This window comes from Rhinatrema bivittatum, chromosome 2 (assembly GCF_901001135.1).
Source record: "Rhinatrema bivittatum chromosome 2, aRhiBiv1.1, whole genome shotgun sequence".
NCBI classification, from domain to species: domain Eukaryota; kingdom Metazoa; phylum Chordata; class Amphibia; order Gymnophiona; family Rhinatrematidae; genus Rhinatrema; species Rhinatrema bivittatum.
In genome coordinates this window covers 410,718,174-410,745,712 of record NC_042616.1, presented here as the reverse complement: position 1 = coordinate 410,745,712, position 27,539 = coordinate 410,718,174, and the positions used below count along the sequence as shown (strand labels likewise).

The 27,539-nt window shown below is 47.3% G+C and overlaps 1 protein-coding gene across 1 annotated transcript in view; it reads left to right on the top strand.

Annotated features, from left to right (window-relative positions):
• Positions 1-27,539, top strand: part of LOC115083309 (vomeronasal type-2 receptor 26-like) — a 124,313-nt gene that overhangs the window by 17,583 nt on the left and 79,191 nt on the right. The window contains exon 2 of the mRNA XM_029587113.1: positions 3,344-3,635. Coding sequence (XP_029442973.1) covers positions 3,344-3,635 — 292 coding nt within the window. The remainder of the gene's footprint in view (positions 1-3,343; positions 3,636-27,539) is intronic.

The window sequence follows — 27,539 nt, the reverse complement described above, 5'->3', positions numbered from 1 at the left end:
AGTAGCAGCTTCCTGAACTACATATCCATATGGATCAAGAAACACATCCCCGGTTATATAGGAGCTGTCAAATACCAAATTTACTTTACAACTGTCTCCAAATATCTTCTGCTCATGCTACAGTCAACCTGTGCTTCATGCAAGGCAAAGATATGATAAAACCGTAGGTTGAACTGGAATCAGTACAGAAGTCTTGGGAAAGAGGAAATGATTCAGCATCTCATGTTTCTGAGACTGAGTGGGGTCTTGATGACCGTTTCTGCAGTTCTTACTCAAAATAAGAGATCCAAACTGAGCTGTAACCCAACTGGTAATGCAGCCAAGACCCACGTCAGTGGAGGAGACCTGATCTTGGGTGGGATAATTCAGTTATCTGATGTCACCTCGATGTCTTTGGAAAAGTATACAACACTCCCTGCTGCCAAAAAATGTTTTATGTAAGTAGTTTTCCAACTTAGGGCCAAATTCATTAAGGCTTTTCTTTCAATTTGTGAATGTGGGATAAACCCTTAGTGAATCAGGGACTTTATTTGTATCTTACTGGTAATATTTTATGCTTTGATTTTACTGGAACTTTGGTTCTCAGCCTAGTCCTCAGGACATATCTAACCAGTCTGGTTTTCAGGATATCCACACTGAATATGCATGAGGTAGATTTGCATGTTCTTCCTCCATTGTATGCAAATCTATCTCGTGCATATTCAGTGTGGATATCCTGAAAATCAGGCTGGCTAGTTGTGTCCTGAGGACTGTGTTCAGAACCCCTGCATTAGAAAATATTAGACTTGTCCCATTCAATGTTAACTGAGAGTGAGGGACAACAATCTATAAACTGAACAAATACACTTTCAACAAAAATCAGTGGGGGCTGTTTACTAAAGGTTTTCTACTATTTTGTGTCTATGGGAAAAATGCTTTGTAAACAGAACCCACTGTTTGGTAAATAAAAAGGGAATCACAGAAATAAGATGATTAATTTCTCTTCATTGAACACAGGCATATGAGAGGATTTCATAGGATTCATGTGACCAAGAGCACTCTCTCTCTCAAATATAGGAGTTAACCAGTAACCCAGGGCTTCCCAACCCTGTCCTGGGTAACCTGCAGCCAGTCAGGTTTTCAGGATATCCACAATGCATATGTGTGAGATAAATTTGCATCTATTGAGTCTCCATTTAAGATTTTTCTCCATTCATTGCTTTGGTCCTTTTGTTCCCAAGGACATTGGACCTAATTTTCAAAGGTCAACTGCCTTGTGAGCTTTTTTTTGTTTTTGTTAGAAAGTACAGATTGACTTTACACCTATAAAATCTCTGTGCAGAATAAATCAAATTGGTGTGCGTTGTATTCCTGCCCTGCTCTCTCTCCACCCACATGAATGCTTCCTCTCAATGAGGCTAAAAGTGCAAACCTTGTGAAAGATTGAGCATTCTTTTATACGCATCAAGAAGGCAATTATAGAAAAGGGCTATTTGACCAGCTAGGCACTTTAAAAAATTGCTCCATAGTCAGGCTCAGTGTGATTATTAGGCAGAAGAAGGTGACCACCTAGTGTGCCGGAAGTGAGCAGGGTGCCATAGCGGGATACAAGGGGCCATTATTTAATGTGCGCAGGAGGGATGAGAGCGGCAGTGTTGTGCCAATGAAGTTTTGATGAGCGGGGAGAAGGATATATTGGGGGAAAGGATAGGAGGTGCGTGAGTTGGCAGTTTGGGGTGCATTAGAGGACAGGGAGAGCCATATGGCACGGTGATGTCACCGACTAGGGCGGCTGCAGACCCTCGCACCAGCACTGTCCATAGTGTACACTCTCATGTTTAGAAGCAATTTTAACTCTCCCCTGTTATAGCACTCAGGTGAACCCTAGTTGGGGGGGGGGGGGAATATTTAAAAGTATTCAATGTGAGTCAAGACAGATCAGCAGAAGAGAAGGCATCAGTCCTGGGCTGTGCAACTTCAGTTTACAGCTCTCTATTTCACACCCTTCTTTCAATCATGTTAGAACACTTTTGTTGTCAAACCAAAATTAAGCAATCATGAGAGTGGATGTGGCCTAATAGGTTAGTTCTGAACATTAAAATGACCAAATTATTATGGATATCATTGATAAAATCTCTGCTGAATTGCATGATATTCATTCCAATGACCAAGTTTATTCTTTTTCAAACAGGGTTTGTGATTTTTGATTTATGATGGACCAAGACTTCACACTACATACCCAGTTAAATATACAATGCTGAAATGCACATTTTATTAACTCGTAAGATGACTTAAATATGTCATTATGAAGGAGACTTTTTGCACTATAATTCTTGCAGGGAAAATAATTTTTAAACATACCTGCTTGGTAATATATACATGTGCAGGAGCATGTGCACTCATGCTCATGTATTTTATGTTGTGAACACAAATACATGAGCACGATGTGAAATAAATATGCATAAATCTACGCTACAACATTCATGCAGATTTAAAAGATACATGGAAAGTATTTTCAGCATAGCCATATAAGTTGTAAAAAATGCTATTTATCTGGCTAAGTAGAGTTTTTTAAGACTTATCTGGATAAGTAAGGTAGCCCGATAAGTAGCGTTTGATGGGGGGAGGGAGGTCTCAAAACCTGAAAAGCACAATATGCTGCAGTAGAGGGATGAGGAACACTGGCAGGCTTTAGTCATAGGTTTTTGTAATGGAATAGGAGAGAATGCTGTATCTCTCGAATATTGTGAATTTGAATAGATTTCTATTGTTTATGCTTTTTCTTAATTTGAATATATATAAGTGAGTCAAGAAGTTTTCTAATATCTATTAATATATGTTTGCAATATGAGGAAAGACTAAAGAGGTTAGGACTCTTCAGCTTGGAGAAGAGATGACTGAGGGGGGATATGATAGAGGTGTTTAAAATCATGAGAGGTCTAGAACGGGTAGATGTGAATCGGTTATTTACTCTTTCGGATAGTAGAAAGACTAGGGGGCACTCCATGAAGTTAGCATGGGGCACATTTAAAACTAATCGGAGAAAGTTCTTTTTTTACTCAACGCACAATTAAACTCTGGAATTTGTTGCCAGAGGATGTGGTTAGTGCAGTTAGTATAACTGTGTTTAAAAAAGAATTGGATAAGTTCTTGGAGGAGAAGTCCATTACCTGCTATTAAGTTCACTTAGAGAATAGCCACTGCCATTAGCAATGGTTACATGGAATAGATTTAGTTTTTGGGTACTTGCCAGGTTCTTATGGCCTGGATTGGCCACTGTTGGAAACAGGATGCTGGGCTTTATGGACCCTTGGTCTGACCCAGTATGGCATTTTCTTATGTTCTTATGTTTATTTGTTCACAGATGGGATCTACATAACTATTGGAAGCTGTTGGCCTTTTATTTTGCCATTCAGGAGATCAACCAAAATTTGGAGGTATTACCCAACATCACCCTGGGCTTCCATATTGCTGACTCTTGCACTGATGCATTATTATCACTATGTGCTGCTCTGATGATCTTATCGGGGGAAATGGACCCTGTTCCTGGCTTTAGCTGTTACCATCAAGGACAAGTGGCCGGTTTCATTGGAAGTCTCTCTTCAGTGATATCATATGCAGTTGCAATAATTACAGGGATCTATAGGTACCCGCAGGTATAGCAAGAATTTGTCTCCCTGTATAATCTCTAGTGTATGCTGAATCCTTGACTGCTTTGTCCTGTTCTTGTTTTGCTAACCTGCATTAATGCTGGTGATTTCTGGGTATGATAGCTTTCTAAAGTTGTACATCTGTTGCAATAATTTACCACCTAGATTTAGGAATATTATTAATTCCGGTACAGCCCTCATATGAAATTAATTTTGGTGAACACCAAAGAAAAGCATGTCTAGGATAGTGCAAAGTATATCAGCAGATTTGAGGCTTGACTTGGCTGGTTTATTTCACATGAACACAGCAAGATTAGACATTGGCAGCCAACACAGACATCTAAGGACTTGAAGAGGTCAATATTGAAAGCCATTTAGACAGATAACTCACAAGTTATGGTGACTTTTAAAATATTTGGCCAGTTATTCAGCTAAATTATAGCCAGTAAGTCATTTTCTGGATATAATTTAGACAGATAAAAAAGAGGCATTCCAGGGAGGAATTAAATTATCCAACTAACTTACTGGGACATTTATCAAAATGCATTAGGACCTTATTGCACGCGATAACGCTGTAACATGCCTAGTAACGCCATAATGCATGTGAGAAATACCGCAACGCAAAATGCATATGCAAATTAAAAAGTGAGTATTCGAGTGGGAGGCGTTTGGGCGGAGTAAATGAAAATGAGGGGCGGCTAGCGTGGAATGCAATAGAGTAATGCACACTATTGTGGGAATTAATGCTGGAAATAACTACAACTTTTTTTGTGGTACAGAGACAAATTTTTTTTATCATGCTCCCTCGGCTGATATTGCGGGTCGCGGATATTGTTGAGGCAATTATTGCGTGCGTTAAAAAGAAGAATCCTAACGGACACACTTACCAAGCCTTCCTGGCCCAATAAAATCAGCTGTTGTTACCTGGCCTAGCTTCCTAAAGCCATAATGTTTGTGGCAAGTTTAATTGTTGGGGGATACTGGATGCTTCGGGAGGCTCGCTGCAGATGACAACAAGAGCAACGACTACAACCACCTTAAGAACAGGCACGGGCAGTTCCAAGCCCTCCTAGGGAAGTCCCTGCACAGGAGGCAGAGCCACTGGCCCCACAGTCGGGGCCCAGGGCAGCGCCTGACATGCAGGCAGTCACAGAGGCAGATATACAGGTAGTGCATATTTCCTCCAGAGGCATCCTTGTTGGGCAAGCCAGAGGACTATGCGGTTTGCCACCCTGCATTTCATGGCAACTGTCTCCTTCCAAATGATAGAAGAGGTCCCAAATTACTTTTTCCTGCTCTCTGGACCAGGTCATAACAGCTATCTCTGACTGCATTAATTGCTATATAGCATTTCCTCAGGACAGACAAGACTTGATGGACTTGAAGAGAGACTTTTATGCCTTTGCAAACTTTACCAATGTTCTGGGAGCTATCGAATGCACTCACATGGCCATTATTCCACCCCATGACAGGGAGGAGATGATCATCAACAGAAAGCTTTTCAACTCCGTCAACGTGCAAGAGGTCTGTGATGTTCAAATGCGCATCCTCGATGTGGTGGCCAGGTTCCTGGGAGCCACACATAATTCCTTTATACTTAGGCAATCAGACCTGTGTGAAAAGTTTGAGGATGGCCTGTACGGTGATGGTTGGCTCATATGTAAGAGAGACTCTTCTTTCTCTATTCCTTCTCTGGTTATGTGTTTGTGGCAAACGGCATCGATATGGGGGGTGGCTGATGGAGGGTGGCTGATGGGGGGTGGCTGAAGTAACAGCATTGCTGCCATGACAAGTGGCTTGTACATTTACATCTGCAGGCCATTGCCCCAGGGCTTGCCTTTTTCTCCCCATGCTGCAGAGACCTGCTAATCTTGTGAGGACAAACAATGCACTTGCCCTTGGTGTGTACTACATACTTTCAACTGGTTCTACACACTTTCAACTGGTTCACTTTCAAAATTGTCCTGTTCCTATCATCTCATTGGGAGCAATTGAAATCTCACTGGTTAATCACAAGCTTGAAGTATCCACACTGCTGGTACTGCCAGATCACATGTGGCCTGTTAGTGAAGAGTCAGCAAGAATGTTGGCTACAGTTTGTTTTGACCTCACTCAGCTGAACCAGAAGCAGTGTCCTGTGCATGTTGGGGGCCTGGCATATTCCCTGTGTCAGGGCTCACAAATTGGTTTCTCTGGAGGACATAATGTACAGCAGACAGAGACTTGTGCAATCACACTATGAGGTACCATTTTTTCAGCTACCACAGTTGTGGCAGCTCTTACATATTGCTTTAAGGTTGGTTGACTGCTACACACCAGTAGCCTTAGCTGGGTTGCGAGGGCCTGGCACATAATTGTTGGAATCCACAGATATGATCTATTAAACCAGAAGAACAGAGCTACTTTTTGCCTACTGCTATCCTGCACATATACTGGCACAGAACAATGTGACATGCACTTAGGCTAGGAAAATCGGCCTTTAAGGCTCAGACAAAGGTAAAGGCTAGCTTATAAAGTCTTATAGGATGCAGTGGTTTACAAGACAGATCTGCAAGAGACAATGCTATGTTTGAAGCCTTAAATATGTTATCACCGCAAGAGATTCTGGTACGGTTGCAGGACCTGGCTTCTCACTCACGTTGCCATTCCCAACATGTTGGCAGAGAGCGAGGTTCAATGAGGCCTTATGTGCTACCCACTGTGTCATCAAATGCATCTTCGGAGTTCTCAAAAATCAATTTTGCTATTTGGACAAGACGGGTGGAGCTTTATTGTATGCCGCACCCAAAGTTGGAGAGTTAGTGCTGCTCTGCTGTGTCTTCCATAATCTCACTCTACACCATGGGCTACGAATAAAGATTTTATTTATTTATTTAAAAGTTTTTCTATACCGTCATTAAGTTATTTACCATCATAACGGTTTACAAAATGGCACGTTTAGGGGAGATTAGCTCAAAAATTTTACAATGGAGGTGCCAATAGTATCTGGAAACAAATAAAGATTAAAAGCTATTTGTTACGCTTGGGCTCCGGTCAGGAGTCGTGAACACCACCCAGCAGGGTGGCTCCAGGTGGAGAGAGACAGGAAGCTAGAAACAGTGTCTGGTTCCAGGCTGGGTCAGGGCAGGCAGCAAGTAGCAGTGTCTGGGTTTAGGCTGGGTCAGGGCAGGCGGCAAGTAGCAGTGTCTAAGTTCAGGCTGGGTCAGGGCAGGCGGCAGTCAGCAGTGTCTGGGTCCAGGCTGGGTCAGGGCACAGTAAGCAGGGCAAGGCAGGTCAGAAGGCCCATAGGCCACACACACACAGAAGGCCCGTAGGCCACACACCATAAGCGGGGCAAGGCAGGTCAGAAGGCCCGTAGGCCACACACACACAGAAGGCCCGTAGGCCACACACCAATAGCGGGGCAAGGCAGGTCAGAAGGCCCGTAGGCCACACACACACAGAAGGCCCGTAGGCCACACACCATAAGCGGGGCAAGGCAGGTCAGAAGGCCCGTAGGCCACACATACACAGAAGGACCGTAGGCCACGCAAGGCAAGGCAAGGAAAGGCCCGAAGGCCGCGCAAGGCAAGGCAAGGCAAGGAAAGGCCCGAAGGCCGCGCAAGGCAAGGCAAGGCCCGAAGGCCGCGCAAGGCAAGGCCCGAAGGCCGCGCAAGGCAGGCTAGAGCAGGGAGCCCAGGTGAGCTCGATGCCGAAGCACCAAGGGAACTGTCAGGCAGGGTTATAAGGGAAAGCCCAGACCATAGAGTGGACAGGGGAGATGGACTGGGCCTGTCAGGAGAGCCAGCACTAGAGGGACCCCTGGTGGTGAGGCGGTTGCACAGCAGCCACAGCCGTAACAGTACCCCCTCCTCAAAGCCTCCCCCTCCTCCTGGGTTCCATCTTAGCAGGGGGTACTCAATAATAAAGTCAGACCCCTACTGGGGCGATGCGGCAGGTTCAACTCCTTCCCGAGGCAGCAAGGCAGTCCATAACCCCTCCTGGAGTAATAAGGCAGACAAAACCCCAACCTGGAGCAGCAACATAGTCCATAACCCCTCCTGGGACAAGGCGGCAGAGGTAGACCCCTCCTGGGGTAGCAGAGGTGGTGCAGATCTCCATAACCCCTCCTGGGGTGACAAGAGGAACATAAACCCCCCCTGGGGCAGCAAAATAGTCCGTAATCCCTCCCGAGACGACAGCAGGACTGGTCCGGACCCCTCCAGGGTCGGCATCAGGACTGGCACAGACTCCTCCAGGGTCGGCGACAGCAGGACCAGTACGGACCCCTCCAGTGTCGGCAGCAGAGCCGATTCGAGCCCCTCCGAGGACGGCAGCAGGACCGGTTCGGACCCCTCTGGGGACGGTAGCAGGACCGGTTCGGACCCCTCCGGGGATGACACAGCCAACACAGATTCTTCTCGGGGTAGTGTAGCAGGCTCAGACCCCTCTCGGGGCATTGTAACAGGCTCGGACCCCTCTCGGAGCATTGTAGCAGGCTCGGACCCCTCTCGGGGCATTATAGTAGGCTCGGACCCCTCTCGGGGCGATGAAGCAGGCTCGGACCCCTCTCGGGGCGTGGTAGCAGGCTCGGCCCTCTCTCGGGGCGTGGAAGCAGGCTCGGACCCCACTCGGGGCGATGAAGCAGGCTCGGACCCCTCTCGGGGCGATGAAGCAGGCTCGGACCTCTCTCGGGGTGATGAAGCAAGCTTGGATCCCTCTCGGGACATTGAAGCAGGCTCGGACCCCTCTCGGGACGATGAAGCAGGCTCGGACCCCTCTCGGGGCGTTGTTGTAGGCTCGGACCCCACTCGAGGCGATGAAGCAGGCTCGGACCCCACTCGGGGCGATGAAGCAGGCTCGGACCCCTCTCGGGGCGATGAAGCAGGCTCGTACCCCTCTCGGGGCATTGTAGCAAGCTCGGATCCCTCTCGGGGCATTGTAGCAGGCTCGGACCCCTCTCGGGACAATGAAGCAGGCTCGGACCCCACTCGAGGCGATGAAGCAGGCTCGGACCCCACTCGAGGCGATGAAGCAGGCTCGGACCCCTCACGGGGTGAGATGCAGCAGGCTTGGACCCCTCTTGGGGTGCTGCCGCAGACTCGGACCCTTCTCGGGGTGATGCAGGAGGCTTGGATCCTTCGCGGGGTGAAACAGCAGGCTTGGACCCCTCTTGGGGTGATGCAGCAGGCTCAGGTGGCAGAGCAGCAAGGTTAGAAGCAGTGCACATGGAAGAGACAGATTGCACTGCTGTGGGCTTGAATCCTGGAGCCAAAGTCTGAAGCTCCTGATTTTGTTTCTGGAGGAGCAGTTTAGAGAAGGCACAGGCAGTTCTGGGACGTCTAGGGAAGGTGCTCGTTAGTGTCCCAACAGCAGCTGTGGGAAGCAGAGCCCTGCTAGAGTCAATCAGCTCTCTCCGTTTTAGAGAAACCTGTTCCCGAGGATCTAGCACTGGTGTCACAGAAGCCTTCTTGGTCAGGTAAGTCCTGGGTTTTTCTTTCCACAAACTGTCAGCTAACATGTCTGTTTTAGTTGAGCCAGAAGCAGAATACCGGTTAGGAAAGCTGATTGTTTTTTCTAATGGAACAGCTGGTCCTAGAGCAGAACAACGGGGGCAGGGTTTGCCTGGTGGTAACAGACACGGAAGAAAGGAGCATTTCCACCACCCTGGTTTTGGAGTTAGACAATTTAAACATTCCTGATAGACCGAGACGTTCTTCTTATGACAATTGCTGCAAACCCAGTGCTCTTGGTCTGAGAGTTGACATGCAAGACAGTTCTTGTAACTGAGATAGTTCAAAGTCTGGCAACAAGCACAGACATAAAAACTTGGAGGCTGAGGCATAATGTGAGTAGAGGTAAAAGAAAAATTGGCTCACCGGTAGTACCAAGACCTATCTATTCCCCTGGAAAATTGATGGCTTCGGCATACTGTTACGCTTGGGCTCCGGTCAGGAGTCGTGAACACCACCCAGCAGGGTGGCTCCAGGTGGAGAGAGACAGGAAGCTAGAAACAGTGTCTGGTTCCAGGCTGGGTCAGGGCAGGCAGCAAGTAGCAGTGTCTGGGTTTAGGCTGGGTCAGGGCAGGCGGCAAGTAGCAGTGTCTAAGTTCAGGCTGGGTCAGGGCAGGCGGCAGTCAGCAGTGTCTGGGTCCAGGCTGGGTCAGGGCACAGTAAGCAGGGCAAGGCAGGTCAGAAGGCCCGTAGGCCACACACCATAAGCGGGGCAAGGCAGGTCAGAAGGCCCGTAGGCCACACACACACAGAAGGCCCGTAGGCCACACACCAATAGCGGGGCAAGGCAGGTCAGAAGGCCCGTAGGCCACACACACACAGATGGCCCGTAGGCCACGCAAGGCAAGGCAAGGAAAGGTCCGAAGGCCGCGCAAGGCAAGGAAAGGTCCGAAGGCCGCGCAAGGCAAGGAAAGGCCCGAAGGCCGCGCAAGGCAAGGACAGGCCCGAAGGCCGCGCAATGCAAGGCAAGGCAAGGCAAGGAAAGGCCCGTAGGCCGCGCAAGGCAAGGCAAGGAAAGGCCCAAAGGCCGCGCAAGGCAAGGCAAGGAAAGGCCCGAAGGCCTTGCAAGGCAAGGAAAGGCCCGAAGGCCACGCAAGGCAGGCTAGAGCAGGGAGCCCAGGTGAGCTTGATGCCGAAGCACCGAGGGAACTGTCAGGCAGGGTTATAAGGGGAAAGCCTAGACCATAGAGTGGACAGGGGAGATGGACTGGGCCTGTCAGGAGAGCCAGCACTAGAGGGACCCCTGGTGGTGAGGAGGTTGCACAGCAGCCACAGCCGTAACACTATTTGGTTAATGACATGGATTTTCCATTGATGAATGACTTCTAGGAGATAACATATGGTTCATTTATGGCATTATGGGTTATTGACTACAATTATCTGTGTGATAAAAAAAAAAAATTTACAGGTATGTACTTGGAGATTATGTGTTAGGTACTCTATTCCCGCTCTTCCTTACTTATTTGCGCCGTTCTCTTTGTAAAATGCCTGTTTGAAAAGCCAGGTTTTGAGGTTTGTTTTGAATAGTTTAAAATTTCTCTGAAGTCGTAGATCGAGGGGCATAATCTTCCATAACAAGGGACCGGCCAGAGATAGTGCGTGTTCCCTGACCTGGGTAAGCATTGCTGTTTTTACTGATGGAATGGTTAAGAGAGTTTTGTTTGCTGATCTTAAATTTCTGTGCAGTACGTGTACTCGAAGTGCTGTGTTCAGCCATTCAGCTTCTTTGTCATGGATCAGTTTGTGTATTATGTAAAGTGCTTTGAACTGAACTTCTGTATCTCCCCCCGGATCCTCCATCTGTCCCCGCATAAGCCAAGGACACCACGCTAAGTAGCAGTCAGCTTTGGAAAAACCTTATACAACACTACTTTGCCTGATAGGCCTCACCTACCCTATCCCCTTCCAGGGAAGGGTGGTCAGTAGAGTGTTAGCTGCTGCTCTCCCCTCTCTCCTCATTCTTTATCTCACTGCTTCTCTGTCTGGGTCAGTGTGTAACAGAAAGCATGTATGCCTACTCATGATTCCTCTTGACAATGGAGCAGTAGATTGCATTTGAAAAATAGTTGTGAAAGTAAAGATTATATCAAATAAATGTGGATGTCATAATGTGTTCTGCATGATGTGACACTAAAAGAGGCATGTGTGGCATGTGAGTTTGTAAACAACTGTCAACACATTTGAAATCCACCTCTCAAGGGAAATGGAGGTTAAATAGCTTACTACCATTTAAGTGAACTGCAGCAGAGAAAAAAAAAGAGAACAATGCAGCTATGTAGTATGAGCCACCAGCCCAGGACACCCAGAATGAGATTGAAAAGGTTGCCAGACCCCTTATTGTGAAAGTGCTTAAATGGCCATTGAATAGATGAGTCGGAGAGGCAGGGGATTTGTATGTCACAGCCCCCTGGACTATTGTTGGTAACTTACAGTGAAATATCACTTTAAATCAAAGTATTGCAGAATCCTGAATTACAGAACTATGACTGGAAAAGTCCTATATTGTAAAATTCTGAATTCTGAATGAGAGAGGGATTTCAGAGAGAAATGTACTGAAAAGATAGTCCTAGAATGCAAACAGATTCTCACCCCGACTAACAAAGAGAGTAAGACCCTTGGGTACCCAGTTTTCAGACAACACAAAAGGGTTTGCACACATTCTCTGTCCATGGTTCTGCCTGGGTCTTGGCCTGTTGACAGACAGAAGATGACCCATACAGGCTGGGTAAATGCAACAGAGCTAAAATCACTAAAAGCTGAGACTGTGGAGGTCCTAAATCACTAAACACTATCCATGAGCCTAGTGGAGCTGTAAACCCAAGCCATGGAAATCCTGCCACCAAGGGACAAGAACTGAAGGAAAGAGGCAGATCCAGAAGTGGAGTAGTCCCCCAGGAGGAAGGAAACACCAGCAGCAGATCGAGTGGTCACCCAAGAAGGGTGTGGACCCCAGCAGCTAACTGAGTGGTCCCCCAGGAGGGCGTGGACCCCAGCGGCATATCAGAAGGGGACCCCAGTGGCAGACCAAACAGTCCCCCAGGAAGGTTTGGATCCCAGCAGCAGAACAAGCAGTCTCCCAGGAGTGCAGGGACACCAGTGGCAGATTGAGCAAACTCCCAGGAGTGTGTGGACCCCAGCAACAGATCAGGAGCTGATCCTGGGTCCCTGTTGAGCAAAGGGACCCCAGCAGCAGATGAAGTGGTTGTGCAAGAGGGCATGGACCCCAGCATCATTCCAGGAGGCAGAGTCAGGTGCCCCAGAAGGGTGAGGACTGCAGCAATAGATTGGGAGACAGAATCAGGTCCCCAGGAGGGCGTGGCCCGGACCTTTTAGTGGAGTGGAAGCAGCACCACAGGAGATGGCAGTGGTTTAGATACAATGGATCCCCCAGGCCAACATTGCCCACCAGCCCAGTTGCATCTTTTCACATGGGTGAGACGTGGGAAAAAAGGGTGAGGATAATAATGCCCCTGTCACATGGTAGGAACAATGGACGGCAGGTGCCATCTTGTGCTCCTACCATGTGACAGAGGCCGACCAATGGCACCGGTAGCCCCTGCGACATAGTAAGGGCAAAGGCTATCGGCACCATTTTGAATACCGGCAGCAGACGGCCCGAGTGCAGGATATTGCTCCAGGACCCCCGCTGGACCACCAGGGACTTTTGGCAAGCCTTGGGAGGGTTAGGAGGGTGGGGGGTTTTAGTTAATTAAATTTAAAAGGTTGTGATGGGATTTTTTAAAAATGTAATGGGAAAAGAATACCATAAGTAACTAATGAACAAATCAGGGTCCCCCGAAAATGGATGTAACAGATTTGGGTCTCGACGAATACGAATACCGAATCGAACGTATCTGTCCGTGCTGTACATCCCTACAACATTCCTTAGCCAAATCTCTCAAGATCTGGGATAAATGCCTCTCAGCCATTAACACCCTCTTCATTAATCTACACCTGGCATTAAACACTAGAGATGTGAATCGTGTGATCGATCGTCTTAACCATCGATTTCGGCTGGGGGGGGAGGGAATCGGATCGTCGCGGTTTTGTTTTTTTAAATATCGTGTAAATCGTAGGGGTGTGCATTCGTTTTGAACTTAAATGAAAAACGCAACTTATTTATTTTTTTTAACTTAAAAAAATGATGAGGCGTAAACGATCGGATTTCCAACTTATTCAACATAGCTATGTTGAATACGTTGGAAATCGCGATTGTTGATCTAAATAAAAATTTAAAACCCCTCACCCTCCTTAATCCCCCCCCCCCAAGACTTACCAAAACTCCCCAAGCTGGCCAAAAGTTCCGTGAGGGTCCTGGGAGCGGACCCGAGGGGAATCACGTGACGTCCGCGTCACTCCGTCGTGACGCCGACGTCACGTGGTCCATCGCGGTTCCGCTCCCGGAACCCTCGTTGGGCCCAAAAGGAACTTTTGGCCAGCTTGGGGGGGTCAAGAGGCCCCCCCACCCTCCTAACCCTCCCAAGGCTTGCCAAAAGTCCCTGGTGGTCCAGCGGGGGTCCTGGAGCAATATCCTGCACTCGGGCCGTCTGCTGCCGGTATTCAAAATGGTGCCGATAGCCTTTGCCCTTACTATGCCCTTACTATGCCCTTACTTTGCCCTTACTATGTCGCAGATGGACCCTTACTATGTCGCGATGGACCACGTGACGTCGGCGTCACGACGGAGTGACGCCGACGTCACGTCATTCCCCTCGGGTCCGCTCCCGGACCCCTCGTTGGGCCCAAAAGGAACTTTTGGCCAGCTTGGGGGGGCCTCCTGACCCCCCCAAGCTGGCCAAAAGTTCAGTTTGTTCAAAACGAGGGCTCCGGGAGCGAAATCCCGGTGGACCACGTGACGGCCGCGTCATCGACGTGACACGGCCATCACGTGCTCCTCGCAAAACCACTGGGAGGAATGGCTTCCTTACTCCCCGCTGGACCACCAGGGAATTTTGGTAAGTTTTGGGGGGGATTAAGGAGGGTGAGGGGTTTAAATTTTTATTTAAATTTTTATTTGCACATATGGACATAGACTCAACTTATGGAATTCTCCATATGTCCATATTGACCGCAAATGAGCCCCCCATTCGACTTATGGACTTATGAACATAAACTTTCGGGCTGCACATCCCTAGTAAATCGTAAATCGGGGGAGGGCGGGAAAACCGGCACACTAAAACGTCCCTAAAACCCACCCCGACCCTTTAAAATAAATCCCCCACCCTCCCGAACCCCCCCAAAATGCCTTAAATTACCTGGGGTCCAGAGCGGGGGTCCCGGTGTGATATTTTACTCTCGGGCCTGCGGTGCGTTGTAGAAATGGCACCGGCGCTACCTTTGCCCTGTCATATGACAGGTCAAAGGTAGCGCCGGCGCCATTTTGTTTTTTGTCCCCCGACGTCAGGAGCCTAGGAGATCGCTCCCGGACCCCCACTGGATCCCCAGGGACTTTTGGCCAACTTGGGGGGGGGTCTCCTGACCCCCACAAGGCTTGCCAAAAGTCCAGCGGGGATCCGGGAACGACCTCCTGCAGTCGAATCGTGTTGCCGTACGGCCGGCGCCATTTTGCGGTGTATTATAGTAGTTACAGATTTCGACAGGATAGCATAGTAATTACATATTACAGTATGGCATCTTCATTACAACTAATGGTTTATTATATTCATTGCATATTTATAAAATTTAGCAAAAATCAGCATAGCATTATAAGAACATAAGAAATTGTCATGCTGGGTCAGACCAAGGGTCCATCAAGCCCAGCATCCTGTTTCGAACTGAGGCCAAACAAGGCCACAAGAACCTGGCAATTAACCAAAATTACCGACACATTCCCCAATTGCCTCCAGGCAATCAGCAACCTTCTCTCCAACACCAACCTCGCTCTCAACACCTCAAAAAAAAAATTACAGACAAATAGCTGGAGAGACCATAATTTATCTTCTGGGGGAGGTGTCCCGGAGAGGAATAGTTGGTGGGTGGGGATGACTAAGAAACAGCATCGGAGATTACTGCGAGTTCAGAAATGGAGTAGGGTGGTGGGGGGCGCTAGGTGCTATGTGAGAGAGGGGCAGTTCACGTATAAGAGGAATGGAACAGCTCCCCTATGAGGAAAGACTAAAGAGGTTAGCACTTTTCAGCTTGGAGAAGAGACGGCTGAGGGGCGATATGATAGAGGTGTTTAAAATCATTAGAGGTCTAGAATGGGTAGATGTGAATCAGTTATTTACTCTTTCAGATAATAGAAAGATTAGGGGGCACTCCATGAAGTTAGCATGTGGCACATTTAAAACTAGTCGGAGAAAGTTCTTTTTCACTCAACGCACAATTAAACTCTGGAATTTGTTGCCAGAGGATGTGGTTAGTGCAGTTAGTATAGCTGTGTTTAAAAAAGGATTGGATAAGTTCTTGGAGGAGAAGTCTATTACTTATTAATTAAGTTGACTTAGAAAATATCCACTGCTATTACTAGCAACGGTAACATGGAATAGACTTAGGTTTTGGGTACTTGCCAGGTTCTCATGGCCTGGATTGGCCACTGTTGGATGCTGGGCTTGATGGACCCTTGGTCTGACCCAGCATGGCATGTTCTTATGTTCTTATGTTCTTAAGCTTGCTTGAAAAACCAAGTCTTTAGATTTTGCTTAGTGTAAAACAGTTTTTATTAAGTTTCACCAAAGAATCAAACAGTACATAATCTAGGAGGGCGGGTTACTTAACCTTCACCAGACAAACACTTATGAGGTAACAGCAAACATGAACTATCTTATCCCTTCCCCCCCCCCAAACTCCCTCCCCCCCCCCCCCCCGGAGTTCAAAACGACAATTAATCAAATATGCAATAGTCTGTAGAAAGAAAAACATAATGTAATCACCCAGAAACATACAGTCCACTCTAGGCGTCAGGAACAGGACAATCATTCAGGATCAAACTACGTGCCCGATGTGGCAAAGCTTGGATGTAAGGGTTCCAGACCATCAAGAATTTCCGGCGTACGGATGGAGAGCGTCGGGAACTTATATCTTCCATCTGAACTAGGCGATGCAGGTGATTCCTCCAGGTCCAATAGGAAGGGCCCTCTGTGGTACGCCACTGCAATAAAATCATCTTTTTCCCCACTAAGCATGCCTTACAAATAAGGAGGCGCACACCCCGCTGAACCCGTAATCTGGGACCAAAATCAAAAAGAAAAAATAGAGGAGTAATAGGAAGAACTACTCCCAACAGTCCCATTAGGTAAACAGCAATACGTCCCCAAAACCTAAGAACGGGCGGACACGCCCAAAAAGAATGAGATAGAGTGCCTACCCCAGTGCTACACTTAGGGCAGCATGTGGAAGTGGTCAGTCCCATGTGAAAAACATTCTGGGGGGAGACATAAGCTCGTCTAAGAAATTTAAATTGCATTTCACGATAATACATACTCATCGTAAGGGTTGCGATCCTGGTAAAGCATGCTCGGAGGATGGGTACAGTAAGAACAAACAAACCATCCCGATTCCAACGTTCAACCAATATGGAGTAAGGTTCTTGTTGGATGAGCCCCCTAAGCTGTTTATAATACTAAGATAGGGAAGGTGCCTTTTGTTCAGTAAATTTAAAGAGCTTGTCTAATGCGGTAAAAACCGCCGGTGATCGATAATCTTCTGACAAGGACTGTATATAATGTCTTAGTTGAAGATAACCAAACACCTGAGTCGGGGCTAATCGATATTGTATTTGTAAATCCGTAAAGGATAGCATTTGTCCATCCGCATTAAGCACATGTCCGACATAGGTTATGCCTTTAGCCTTCCATTGTCGGAAACCAGCTGTGTGAGTACCAGGGCTGAAGTCACTATTTCCCTCGAGGGGCAGTAAATAGGCACACTGCTTAGGAATCCGCAGGAGTTTAGTTAGCTCCCGCCAGGCCAATCGTATCGGCCGAACGGAGGGGGACTGGACAACCCAGATTGAGAGATGTTCACCAGGGGCCTGCATCACATAGGTTAAGTGAAACGGCACTATCAGAGCCTGCTCAGTCTGAACAGGCACTTGGTGAGAGGTACCCACAATCCAATCCCGAAGCAAACGAAGGTTCCCAGCTAAATTTTAGAGGTGAAGGTCTGGAACCCCCAAACCCCCGCCCCCCAACTCTCCTTCAAGGCCATCAGCGATATTCTAGGGCGTCCACCCCGCCACAAAAATCGCCTCACCTCTGCATCTAACAGCTTTATGTCGGCCCGTCGAAGGTAGAGTGGCAAGTTCTGTAGGACGTACAGCCACTTCGGTAACAACACCATCTTAAAAAGATTCACTCTTCCACATATAGAAAGAGGTAAATTAGTCCAAGTCCGCAAGAGGTCGCGTGTACGCTTAAGCAAGGGGCCTATATTCAACGAATAGAGCTGAGAGGGTAAAAGAGAAAGAGAAACCCCAAGATACCGTATGGAGCCTGTAGCCCAATGTAAGGGAAAGTCGCCCACCCAGCGTTCCCTAAGAGCATCAGGGAAGGCCAGGGCTTCGGACTTATCAAAGTTGAGGCGCAGACCTGCAAACCTACCAAAATCTACCAACAAATCCATCAAGACAGGCAACGAGCGGTGGGGGTTCGTCAGGAACACCGTAATATCATCGGCAAATGCCACATATTTGAAAATTTCAGTATTCATGCGAATTCCACGTATTTGAGGGGTGGCCATTATAGAGAGAAGCAAGGGTTCAAGTTGTATCAGAAAGAGCAAAGGGGAGAGGGGACAGCCCTGTCGGGTCCCCCGGGCAATAGGAAGGACCGCAGAACCAGACCCATTAGCCACAATTAGGGCCGAGGGGTCCTTGTACAATAGTTGAACAGCATGAATGAACAGGCCTGCAAAACCCATTCTCTGCATGATATAGAAAAGATATCCCCACTCCACCCTATCAAACGGTTTCTCTGCGTCAAAGCTGATCAGGAGGGACAGGTCCTGCATAGCCTGACTCATTTCAAGAGCGGCCACAATCTTACGAATGTTGTTAAGCGCGTACCGATTACGAACAAAGCCCACCTGATTGAGGCCAATCAGAGAGGGAAGGACAGCAGCCAGCCGCTCTGCCAAGATCTTTGCCAGTAGCTTCTGATCAGCATTGAGGAGAGAGATTGGCCGATAGGAAGTCACATTTTGTGCATTCCGTCCTGGCTTACCAATAAGCGTGATATGGGCTCGATTAACATGTAGGGGATACTCTCCAGCATCAATTAACGCAGAAAATACCTTAGTGAGCACTGGGCTGAGGGGATCAATCAGGCACTTATAAAATTCGGTGGTATAGCCGTCAGGGCCGGGAGCCTTAAAACGCTTTGCACTTATAATCACCGAGTGGACCTCGTCCACTTCCAGAGGGCGGTTCAGCCAAGTTTGTTGGGCAGCAGTGAGGCAGGGAAGATTGAATCGCTCGCAAAACCGGTCGCATGCAGCCTGATCCCAACCCTCAGATTCATAAAGATGTGAAAAGAACATATGAAATTGAGATAGAATTCCCGCAGTATCAGTGACTACAGGTCCCTGCGGCGGTTGAATAGCTGCGATATGATTGGATCTGCGTCGGGTCTTGATTAAGTTATGCAAAAGTTTCCCCGATTTATTCCCATATTGATAAAGACGAAACTGATAATACAGCAAGCTCTTTTTTGCTCTTTGATGGAGTATTGAATTAATGGCCCCTTGAAGAGCCCGATAGTGATCCCTGTCAGAGGGCCTATTAAGTGTAGTCAGAGAAACTCGCGCAGCCGTCAACTGAGTAGATAATGTTAACAGGCGCTTATCCAGCGACTTACGGCGATATGTTAAATAAGAAATGATATCCCCTCTAAGGACTGATTTGGCGGTATACCAAAATAGGATAGGATCCGACTCATGCTGTGCGTTTAAACTACTGTAATCGTGCCATTTAGACCGCAGGTAAGCCTGGAACTGAGCATCATCCGCCAAAAAATATGGGTATCTCCACAACTTTTGAAAGTCCCTCCCCGAAGTGAAGTGCAGATCCAACCATATCGGGGCTTGATCCGAAAGAAGTATCCCATCCATACTAGCATCCCCCAACAAGGAGAACTGACAGGCACTGATAAAGAGATAATCCAAGCGAGACCAGGTATCATGAGCCCGAGAGAGGTGGGTGAATGTCCGTTCAGTGGAATGAAGGACCCTCCAGGCATCCACCAAGTGAAGAGAGCGTTCCAAGTTCTGTAAACCAATACTAGCGCTGGTATCTCTAGGGGTAGCCCTGGACTTATCTAAGTGAATGTCCTTAATAGCATTAAAGTCCCCCGTCCCCCCCCACAGAACTATACAATCATCTACATAGGGCAGTAGAAGACCTTGTATATTACGAAAAAATTGAGGATGGTATACATTGGGCGCATAAACATTACAAAAAACAATAGTTCTATTGGAGATCTTTGTAACTAGTAGAAGAAACTGCCCCATGGGGTCCTTAACTTCTTGTACCACTTGAAAGGATAAATGTTTACTAAACAGAATGGCCACCCCTGCTCTCTTTGTATCGGCAGACGCAAAATATACATCTCCCAACCAGCCTCGACACAGCTTTTGATGCTCACTATCGGACAAGTGTGTTTCTTGGAGCATGGCCACATCGGCCTGTTTCTTTTTAAGATATGTCAAAATCTTGGAGTGCTTAATGGGGGAGTTTATGCCGCAGACATTCCAGGAGAGGACTCTAGTACCAAGATTAGGAGCCACTGAACCCCCTAAGGAAATATGGTAGCAGCATGAATGAAATAATAGTGAAGGTTCTCCCAGCTGGAACCCTCACCACAAAACAGAGACATGTGATTACAATTATGGCAAGGCATAATAGAAAATACAGCCAAAAAACGTGAACTCCTTTCCTAGCTCCCCTATTCAACCCCTCCCCGCCAAGTACCTTATCCCACACCCCATCAGCCATCCAAACCCGAACCATATCGGTTCCCTTGGAGTCACTTCCACACATACAGTCACCCTCCCTCCCCTCCCCCCACAACACCAACCCCATCCACACAAAGTAACATGCTGAACTGAACATCAGTGATCAATGATAATATGAAACTGCGTTTGTTTATGGGGGACAAAAATGAGACAAATATCAGACTGAACAAAATGCAAAAAACTCAAGAGAAAAGAACACCAGTAGCAGGAGCGCTCAAACGCCCACATCAGGAGCCACGTAGTAAAAAATAGAGAGAAGTTCTGCAGCGTTGGCCGTGGCAAAAAAAAAAACTCAGTACAAATTTTCTCATCCTCAGCCTATACCCTACCACTCAGGATGGTGAATGGGGGCTAGGCCCTTCTGAAGGCAAGCACAAGGCCGGACTCTCCAAGCCGTAGTTCAAGGGGGTGCTGGCCATGCAGGAGGCGGAACTATGGTGTCCATGTACTGCCGGGCCTCCTCTGCTTCCGTGAACCACCGCACCCCAGTAGCTGTAGATATGCGGAGCTTAGCCGGGTAAATAATCGTGGCGCGGGTACCAGCCTCGATTAGTCGGGTGCACAAGGGCGCCAGCTGACGTCGTTTCGCCGCAAGATCCATGGAGAAATCCTGAAAAATTAATATCTTGCGATTTTCATATTGTAGCGCCTTGCCCGCTCTCACAGCACGGAGAATCATGTTTTTATGAACAAAATTAAGAATCTTAACAATAACCACCCATGGCCTCGGGTCGGCGTCACGTTTGGGGCCTAAACGATGAGCACGTTCGATTCTCAAAGGCCCATGCGTCGATGGTATCGCAAACTCCTTAGTCAGCCAGTCCTCGATAAAGGCAGGCAAATCTGGTTCCAGCAAGGTTTCTGGCAGGCCCAGAAAGCGGAGGTTTGACTGACGAGATCGGTTCTCCAGATCTTCTATGCGTGCATGATGTTTCGCGAGGGTGGCTTTAAGGGCACTGATCTCTCCCGTTGCGGTTTGGCAGCCATCTTGCATATCCGAGACTCTCTGCTCAATTTCTAGAAAGCGGGTTTCAAAACCAGCGATCTTCTCGGTAAGTGCAGTTAACTGTGTCGAAATTAGTTTAAGTTCCGGACCGAGCAGCTCGGAAATCGCTGCTTTAACATCCTCTATTGCTGCTGTCCCCGGCGACGGGGGCGAAACCGGCGCCATGTTGCCGGATTCAAATGTCTGTGGGCGATCCTTGTCCCTGTCTCGTTTTGTCAATCTCGTGGCCATCAGAAAGTCTCAAAACTCCAAAAGTAATGATGTAGGATGTATGAGAAAAGTCCCCAAAGAAAAAACGCTGAATTTAGCGCAGTGGATGGGGTTAGATTTCGGAGGGCTGGTGCTGCGCAGGAGAATCACTGCTGTCTCCTACATTGCATCACGTGACTCTCTCTAGATTTTGCTTAAATGTCTTCGGGCAGAGTTCTTGGCATAAGTTAGTGGGCTTGGTGTTCCATATTGTGGGACCAGCAATGGAGAGAGCACAGTGTAGTAGAGGTTTCAGTTTTTTTAGAGTGCGAAGTTTGAAGAAGCTATCTTTTAGGGTAGAATTGATTAATATTTTTAGGTTGATTTGGTTGTCCAGAATGACACCCAGATTGCATACATGTTGTGATAATGAACAGTTGGGAGGTAGGGTGAAGAGTGAGGGGAAGTTGGAATTGATGCTTTGGTGAGAGATTGTTAAGAGCTTGGTTTTTGAAGTGTTGAGAGTGAGGTTGATGTTGGAGAGAAGGTTGCTGATTGCCTGGAGGCAATTGGGGAAAGTGTCGGTCACAGGTATGAGGATCTGCACATCGACTGCATATATAAAATGTGGAAGACCGAGTTTAGAGAGGAGGTGACAGATGGGAAGTAGGTATATGTTAAATAAGGTGGATGATAGAGAAGATCCTTGTGGTTTTGATTCATTGTCTCCAATTTTAACTTTGTACTGTCGGTTGTTTAAGTATGATGTAAACCAGCGAAGAAGAACTCCAGATATGCCAATTTCTTTGAGGTGTTCAATTAGAATGCTGTGATTGGCAGTGTCGAAGGCGGAGGAAATGTCTAGGAGGGCCAGGATAAATGATTGTTCTTTATCTAGGCCTTTGAAGATGAACTGAACGAAATCACTGTGAACCTGGAAGATGTAGTAGGCCAGATTGACAAACTAAAGAGTAGCAAATCACCTGGACTGGATGGTATGCATCCTAGGGTTCTGAAGGAACTCAAAAAATTAAATTTCTGATCTATTAGTTAAGATTTGTAACCTATCATTAAAATCATCCATTGTACCTGAAGACTGGAGGGTGGCCAATGTAACCCCAATATTTAAAAAAGCCTCCAGGGGCGATCCGGGTAACTATAGACCAGTGAGCCTGACTTCAGTGCCGGGAAAAATAGTGGAAACTATTCTCAAGATCAAAATTGTAGAGCATGTAGAAAGACATGATTTAATGGGACACAGTCAACATGGATTTACCCAAGGGAAGTCTTGCCTAACAAATCTGCTTCATTTTTTTGAAGGGGTTAATAACCATGTGGATAAAGGTGAACTGGTAGATGTAGTGTTTTTGGATTTTCAGAAGGCATTTGACAAAGTCCCTCTTGAGAGGCTTCTACGAAAACTAAAAAGTCATGGGATAGGAGGCAATGTCCTTTCGTGGATTACAAACTGGTTAAAAGACAGGAAACAGAGAGTAGGATTAAATGGTCAATTTTCTCAGTGGAAAAGGGTAAACAGTGGAGTGCCTCAGGGATCTGTACTTGGACCGGTGCTTTTCAATATATATATATAAATGATCTGGAAAGGAATACAATGAGTGAGGTGATCAAATTTGCGGATGATACAAAATTATTCAGAGAGTAGTTAAATCACAAGCAGACTGTGATACGTTACAGGAGGACCTTGCAAGACTGGAAGAATGGGCATCCAAATGGCAGATGAAATTTAATGTGGACAAGTGCAAGGTGTTGGATATAGGGAAAAATAACCCTTGCTCCTAATATGGAACCTTGTTAGGTTCCATATTAGGAGCTACCACCCAGGAAAAAGACCTAGGCATCATAGTGGATAATACTTTAAAATTGTCGGCTCAGTGTGCTGCAGCAGTCAAAAAAGCAAATAGAATGTTAAGAATTATTAGGAAGGGAATGGTTAATAGAACGGAAAATGTCATAATGCCTCTGTATCGCTCCATGGTGAGACCGCACCTTGAATATTGTGCACAGTTCTGGTCGCCGCATCTCAAAAAAGATATAGTTGCAATGGAGAAGGTACAGAGAAGGGCAACCAAAATGATAAAGGGGATGGAAAAGTTCCCCTATGAGGAAAGGCTGAAGAGGTTAGGGCTGTTCAGCTTGGAGAAGAGACGGCTGAGGGGGGATATGATAGAGGTCTTTAAGATCATGAGAGGTCTTGAACGAGTAGATGTCACTCAGTTATTTACACTTTTGAATAATAGGACTAGGGGACATTCCATGAAGTTAGCAAGTAGCACATTTAAGACTAATCAGAGAAAATTATTTTTAACTCAATGCACAATAAAGCTCTGGAATTTGTTGCCAGAGGATGTGGTTAGTGCAGTTAGTGTAGCTTGGTTCAAAAAAAGTTTGGATAAGTTATTGGAGGAGAAGTCCATTAATGGCTATTAATCAAGTTTACTTAGGGAATAGCCACTGCTATTAATTGCATCAGCTGCATGGGATCTTCTTTGTGTTTGGGTAATTACAGGTTCTTGTGGCCTGGTTTTGGCCTCTGTTGGAAACAGAATGCTGGGCTTGATGGACCCTTGGTCTGACCCAGCAAGGCAATTTCTTATGTTCTTATGTTCTTAGTTGTTTAGTGAGAGGAGGAGGGTTTCAGTACTGTGGTATTTTCGGAAACTGTATTGGGATGGGAAGAGGATGTGATATTCATCTAGGTATTCCATTAATTGGCGATTGACTGTTTTTTCTAGAACTTTTGCTATAAATGGGAGATTTGAGATGGGGCAATAGTTAGCAGGGTTGGCGGGGTCAAGGGAAGGTTTCTTTAGGATGGGTTTTACTATGGCTTGCTTAAGAGGGTTTGGTATTGAACCTGTTGCAACGGAGCTGTTAATTATTTTGGATATAGGATGGGAAATGATGTTAGGGATAGTCAAGAGGGCTTTAGTGAGTAAGGTATCTGAGGGGTGGGCTGATGGTCTCATATTCCTAAGGATGGATTCTATTTCAGATGTAGCAATAGATTCAAATGTGTTAAGAGAAGCTGCTGGGTCGATTGCTCGTGTTTTTGTGGGCGCAGGGGTTGTGGAGAAGCGTGACATAATTTTGGCGATTTTGTCATGGAAAAATCTTGCAAGATCTTCACATTTGGTCTTATCATATGTGTCTGGTGTAGGGGGTGGGGATGTTTTGGTGAGGGTAGCAATATATTCATACAGTGCCCGGGCATTAAATTGGAACCGGTGTATTCTTTGGGCAAAGAAGTCTCATTTAGTTTTGTTTATGGCTTGTCTGTAGGTGTGGAGGAGAGATGTGAATTTTGCCTGTTGTGAAGGAGATGGTTGTTTGTGCCAGGTCTTTTCTTGCTTTCTTAAGATGTGCTTCATGGTTTTGAGTTCCGGGGTGTACCATGGTTTCTTTGTGTTATTAGAGGCGTCAATTTCTTTAGAAAGCATGGGGCAAATATTATTGGTGACATAGTGGGTGAGGTGATTCCATGATGAGAGGTCTGAATCTATGTTAATCAGCTCAAGTTTCCCAAGTTCATTTGTGAGAGCTGTGATTAGGTCATCTCTTTTGCAGGGTTTCCTGAATTGGAAGGTCCTCTTAGTGCATGCTGGGATGTGGAGGTTTTTATTAGAGCAGGTTGTTTCAATGAGAAAATGGTCGGACCAGGGGATGGGTGTACATTTGGGGGGGTTCAGTTGTATCAGTGAATTAGTAAAGGTTAGATCCAGTGAGTGGCCAGCCTTATGTTAAGGTCAAATATTATTTGCCTGAATCCTAGGGCGTTAAGTGATGCAAAGAGGGCATCACAGGAGGGTGGTAAAGGTATAGTGTCAAGATGGAGATTAAAGTCTCCGAGTATAATGGTAGGAGCCTCAATGTTGATGTTTTTTGTGATAAATTCGATAAACGGTGAAGGGTTTTTGTCTAGTTGCCCAGGTGGGGCATATATTAGGCAGATTTGGAGGTGGGGGGATTTGAAAAGACCGATTTCAAGTTTGTGCGGAGGGGTGATAATTTGGAGAGATAACCTGAGGTGTTTTTTTGCAGCAAGGAGGAGTCCTCCTCCTCTTTTCTTGATTCTTGGTATGGAGAAATTTTTTGGAGTTGGTATGGAGTTGGGAGTTGGTATGTAGAATTAGTTGGGAGTTGGTTTTAGTAATCTTGAGTCAGAATCCTTTAGCCATGTTTCTGTTATTGCACAGATGTCAGGGCTATCATCGTGGAGGATGTCGTAGAGTATGGATGTTTTTTTAACAATTGATTGTGCATTGCAAAGAATAATGGTAAAAGTGGTGAGGCCGATTAACTGTGTGAGAGGGGAAAGCATAATGGGGAGTAGGTTTCTGTGGTGAGCATAGTGCAGTTGGAGTTGGGGAGCAGAGGGATTAGGGATTATAATTTGACATCAGCCTACCATCCGCAAGCTAATAGCCAAGCCGAAAGGACCAATTGTTCCTTAAAAACATTCCTGCGCTCTTATGTTAACGACCAACAGGATAACTGGTTCAACCTCCTGCCATGGGCCGAATTGTCCCATAACATCCATGTCTCCTCTGCCACTGATGCCTCGTCCTTGGTGGTAGTTTTTTGCCGCCAACCACGCTTGCCCCTACTGGTTCCGCTCACTGTGCCCTGCCTGCAGCCCAGTCTACAGCTCAAACAATAAGCAGACTCTGGAATCAAATAAAAGAAAGACTATCCCAGGCAGCTGAGCAAGCCAAATGTTTCACGGATACCCACCATCGAGCCGCACCGCAGTTCCGGCCCGGCCAGGAAGACTTGCTCAGTGCAAGACACATTCGACTGTGGGTGCCATCTCAACGGCTAGCTCTCAAATTCATCGGTCCATTTCCTATCCTCCGATGCATAGGAGCAGTCACCTACCAGCTACAACTTGCTGACTCCATGGGAATCCACAACACGTTCCATGGGTCCTTGCTCAAGCCCTTAGTCTTGTGCTGGCCTTCCTGGAGGCCTCCCTCTCCTACTCAGCACACAGCAGAACCAGAAAACACTTTGCAAGTTAAGGATGTCCTTGATGTCCGGTGATGACATGGGCATTGGCAGTACCTCCTATCGTGGGAGGGTTTCGGTCCGGAGGAGAAATCTTGGGAACTCTTTCGCCATTTCTATGACAAGACCCTGCTCCAAGACTTCCACAGAGACCATCCAGAGAAACCCAGACCGGTAAGGGGGAGGCCTAGGAGGGGGGGGGGGTACTGTTGCGCGTCCTGGCTGCGTTGCTGCCACAACCGGGCCTGCTCACCTCGCGCTCCCGTCAACCAGCTCCAGATACTCTTCCCTCACCACCACAGCTAGCTCACGGTGTCCCCAGCGCCATTCCCGTGCTCCATCATCATAGGTCTCTCAGCGGAGCTCCCATCGGGGCTCCGCGTCTTCGGCGACCTTGGCCCTGCCCCTAGGTGCGCGCGCAGCCGACGTGCAGCCCTTTAAAGGGCCCAGGGTGGGAAAACCGGCAGGGGTGCCTCCCGATGATGTCACCTAGATCCGCTATATCAGTGGTCCCCAACCCTGTCCTGGGGGCTCACCAGCCAGTCGGGTTTTCAGGATATCCACAATGAATATGCATGAGAGAAAATTTGCATGTTATGAAGGCAGTGCATGCAAATTTTCTCTCATGCATATTCATTGTGGATATCTTGAAAACCAACTGGCTGGTGGGCCCCCAAGACAGGGTTGGGGACCACTGTGCTATATAATGCGAGGCCCTGCACCCAGGACCTCGCCTTGGCAATCGGGTCGACACCATTGGTATGCTAATTTGCCTCCGTGTATTCCAGTGTCTCCTGTTCCAGCATCTCATTGTTCTCAGTGGTCCCTGTGTTCCCGTGACCTTCTCAGGTAGTACCTTTCCAGACTGACCTTTGGTACTGACCTATGCCTGCCTGACCATTCTTCTGCCTGCCACCTGGAACCGACCACAACCTGCCTGACCATTCTCTTGCCTGCCGCCTGGAACTGACCCTCACTAGCCTTGACCACACTCGGACTGACATTGGTATTGACCCCTGGTTTGGCTGACTCCTCTTGGACTGATACTCTGGCTCTGACCCTTGCTCTCCATTCGAACACCCTCTTCTGGCCTACTGTGACTAGCAGACCAACCTGCTTGGACATTGACCGCGCACCCTTGCTTGTGGTGGGCACAGCTCTCCTGCTACCTCTCCAGGAGACCCTGCGAGGCCCACCTAAGTCCAGGTGGTCCAGGTACCCAAGGGCTCAACCTGTGGGAACCCCAGA